Raw genomic sequence first — 2215 nt, forward strand, 5'->3', positions numbered from 1 at the left:
CAAATTAGATCATCAGTACACTTATGATGAGAGGTTCAATTCGAATTACCGATGTTATTTTTCATTTCCAGTGAGTCCTTTTACTTAACACTTAGTAAATTTAACCATACTTTTAAAACTTGATGCTCTTTAGCTCCATTTTTTATGTTCCCAATTTATCTTTTCCAGAATGATTTGGAGTCTTCCATAGAGCATGAGGATTGCATTAATGAAGAGGAGGAAAGTGAAGGTATTGTTGCTGTGGTTGGACCATCAGGAGAAAACATGGTGGAACAAGTTTCCGTGGAATTGCAAGGAGACGTCTTAGAAGTTGTGGGGGAAGTGTTGGAGGAAGAAAAGAAGCAAAACAAGATGTTTTCATGCTCAGAATGCGACAAGCAGTTTCTCTCCAAAGCTGCCGTTCGTAACCACATCAAGGTCCACAGTCACCTCGATACTTATGATTGTCTGGATTGTGAAAAGTCATTTTCAACCAAGTATAATCTGCAAGCACATTTAAAGACTCATGAAAATCGTGAGAAGATTCATGAATGCAAGGCTTGTGGGAAATCTTTTTATACTACTTATCAGTTGTCCACTCACCTGAAGTCTCATAATGGTCACAGAAACTTTGTGTGTGATATTTGTGGAAAATCTTTGTCCACTCAAAAGACACTGGAACTTCATGCCCTCACACACTCAGGAGAAAAGCCATTCCAATGTGAAATTTGTGGGGCAACTTTCAGACAGAGGAGTAATTTACATACTCACATAAAAGCAACACATTATCAAGAGAAGAACCATCAGTGTAACATATGCCAGAAATCTTTTGTTAGGAAGAGGTTACTTGCATATCACATGAACAGTGCACACACAGGCGTGAGGCCTTACAAATGTGAACTCTGTTCTGCCACCTTCGTATATCCTCACTATTACAAGAGACATTTAAGGAAGCATACTGGAGACAAGCCTCACAAATGTCACGTCTGTTCGAAGCAGTTCACCACCAGAGAGAACCGCAATTCGCATCTTTTCACCCATTCAAACAAACGGCCATACGAATGCAAGATTTGTGGCGCCGGTTTCATGCGCAAGCCTCTGTGCTTGACTCATGTGGCTGCTGCTCATGGCTCAGGGGGTGCTCCTGAAGAGTACATCGTTTTCAATTCACCAAGTATGATGTTGACTGGAGCCCCACAGGCGAGCCTTCCTGAGGAAACCTTAATAATTCCAGATGATACAGAGACTGACCGTACAGTACAAACTGTGAGGATGGTTGGAGGAACTGTCACGCAAGAGGCAGGGGATGAAACCGCCCAGATATATACGATGCGAGATGATAAAGTAGTGAAGGTGATGTCAAGATCTGGCTACATCATTGAGGCTGAAGATAACACCCGCTACGTCATTCATACCACCGATCGGGGCAGAGATGAACATATGGATCATTTCTTTGCTGCTATACAAGGCCAAGTTGTTGAAGTACGGACTGATGACTTTTAGTCTTATTTACATATCATTAGGATGGTTAATAAACAAACATTTATTTGGAGAGTTTCTTTTATCCTTCTCATAGGTTTTTGGTTTCCTTTTAAGGTGTTCATCATGAAACCAATGTGTAGAGTCCATGGGAAATAGCATTTTAAATAAAACAAGTAGAAATAGTTTGTTTTATTGCATGAAGATGTCATATAGACCCTTAGGAACACCATATCTAAAACGGGACAAATTCAGCCATTTTGAAATCGTGTAATTTACACTTTTAAATTTCTCCATATTTCCCTGTTTGCTCCAAAACGTAGTACATGTACATTTTAGGAAATTAAATTCTACACAAGTTTGTTTCCATAAAGGTTTTCTATATAGCTTTTTCTGCAAAAAAAGCCCAAAATTGACAGAATTCTTGAAGAAAGTAAAAAAACTCACTTGGTCTCACAAGTAAAAAAATTGACTTTCGGGTCTCATTTCCTTCAATATCACCTAAACTACTAATTTCATAGTGAAATGTTACAGAATCGGCCTTTGACAGTGTAGTTTTTACGTAAATTTGGCATACGTATTTGTTTTCCTTTAAATGCTAATATTATGCCCAAGAAACAAAAAAAGAAAGAGACCCAATTTTAAATCCATACAAAATAAGTTCGGTCAAACAAATTACAATAGTTCTGTTGCATGAAGGTATATTTAGACCTTTAAGAACACCATAGTAAAAAAAAAAAACATTCGACCATTTCTA

General features: G+C 38.1%; 1 protein-coding gene across 1 annotated transcript in view; it reads left to right on the forward strand.

The window, feature by feature from the left end:
* The window catches only part of LOC135223550 (zinc finger protein OZF-like), an 84171-nt gene extending 82644 nt beyond the window's left edge, over positions 1-1527 (forward strand). Inside the window, exon 3 of the mRNA XM_064262053.1 lies at positions 169-1527. Coding sequence (XP_064118123.1) covers positions 169-1482 — 1314 coding nt within the window. The 3' untranslated portion in view covers positions 1483-1527. The remainder of the gene's footprint in view (positions 1-168) is intronic.
* The last annotated feature ends 688 nt before the right edge of the window (positions 1528-2215 follow it).

Source organism: Macrobrachium nipponense, chromosome 10 (genome assembly GCF_015104395.2).
Source record: "Macrobrachium nipponense isolate FS-2020 chromosome 10, ASM1510439v2, whole genome shotgun sequence".
Classification (NCBI taxonomy): domain Eukaryota; kingdom Metazoa; phylum Arthropoda; class Malacostraca; order Decapoda; family Palaemonidae; genus Macrobrachium; species Macrobrachium nipponense.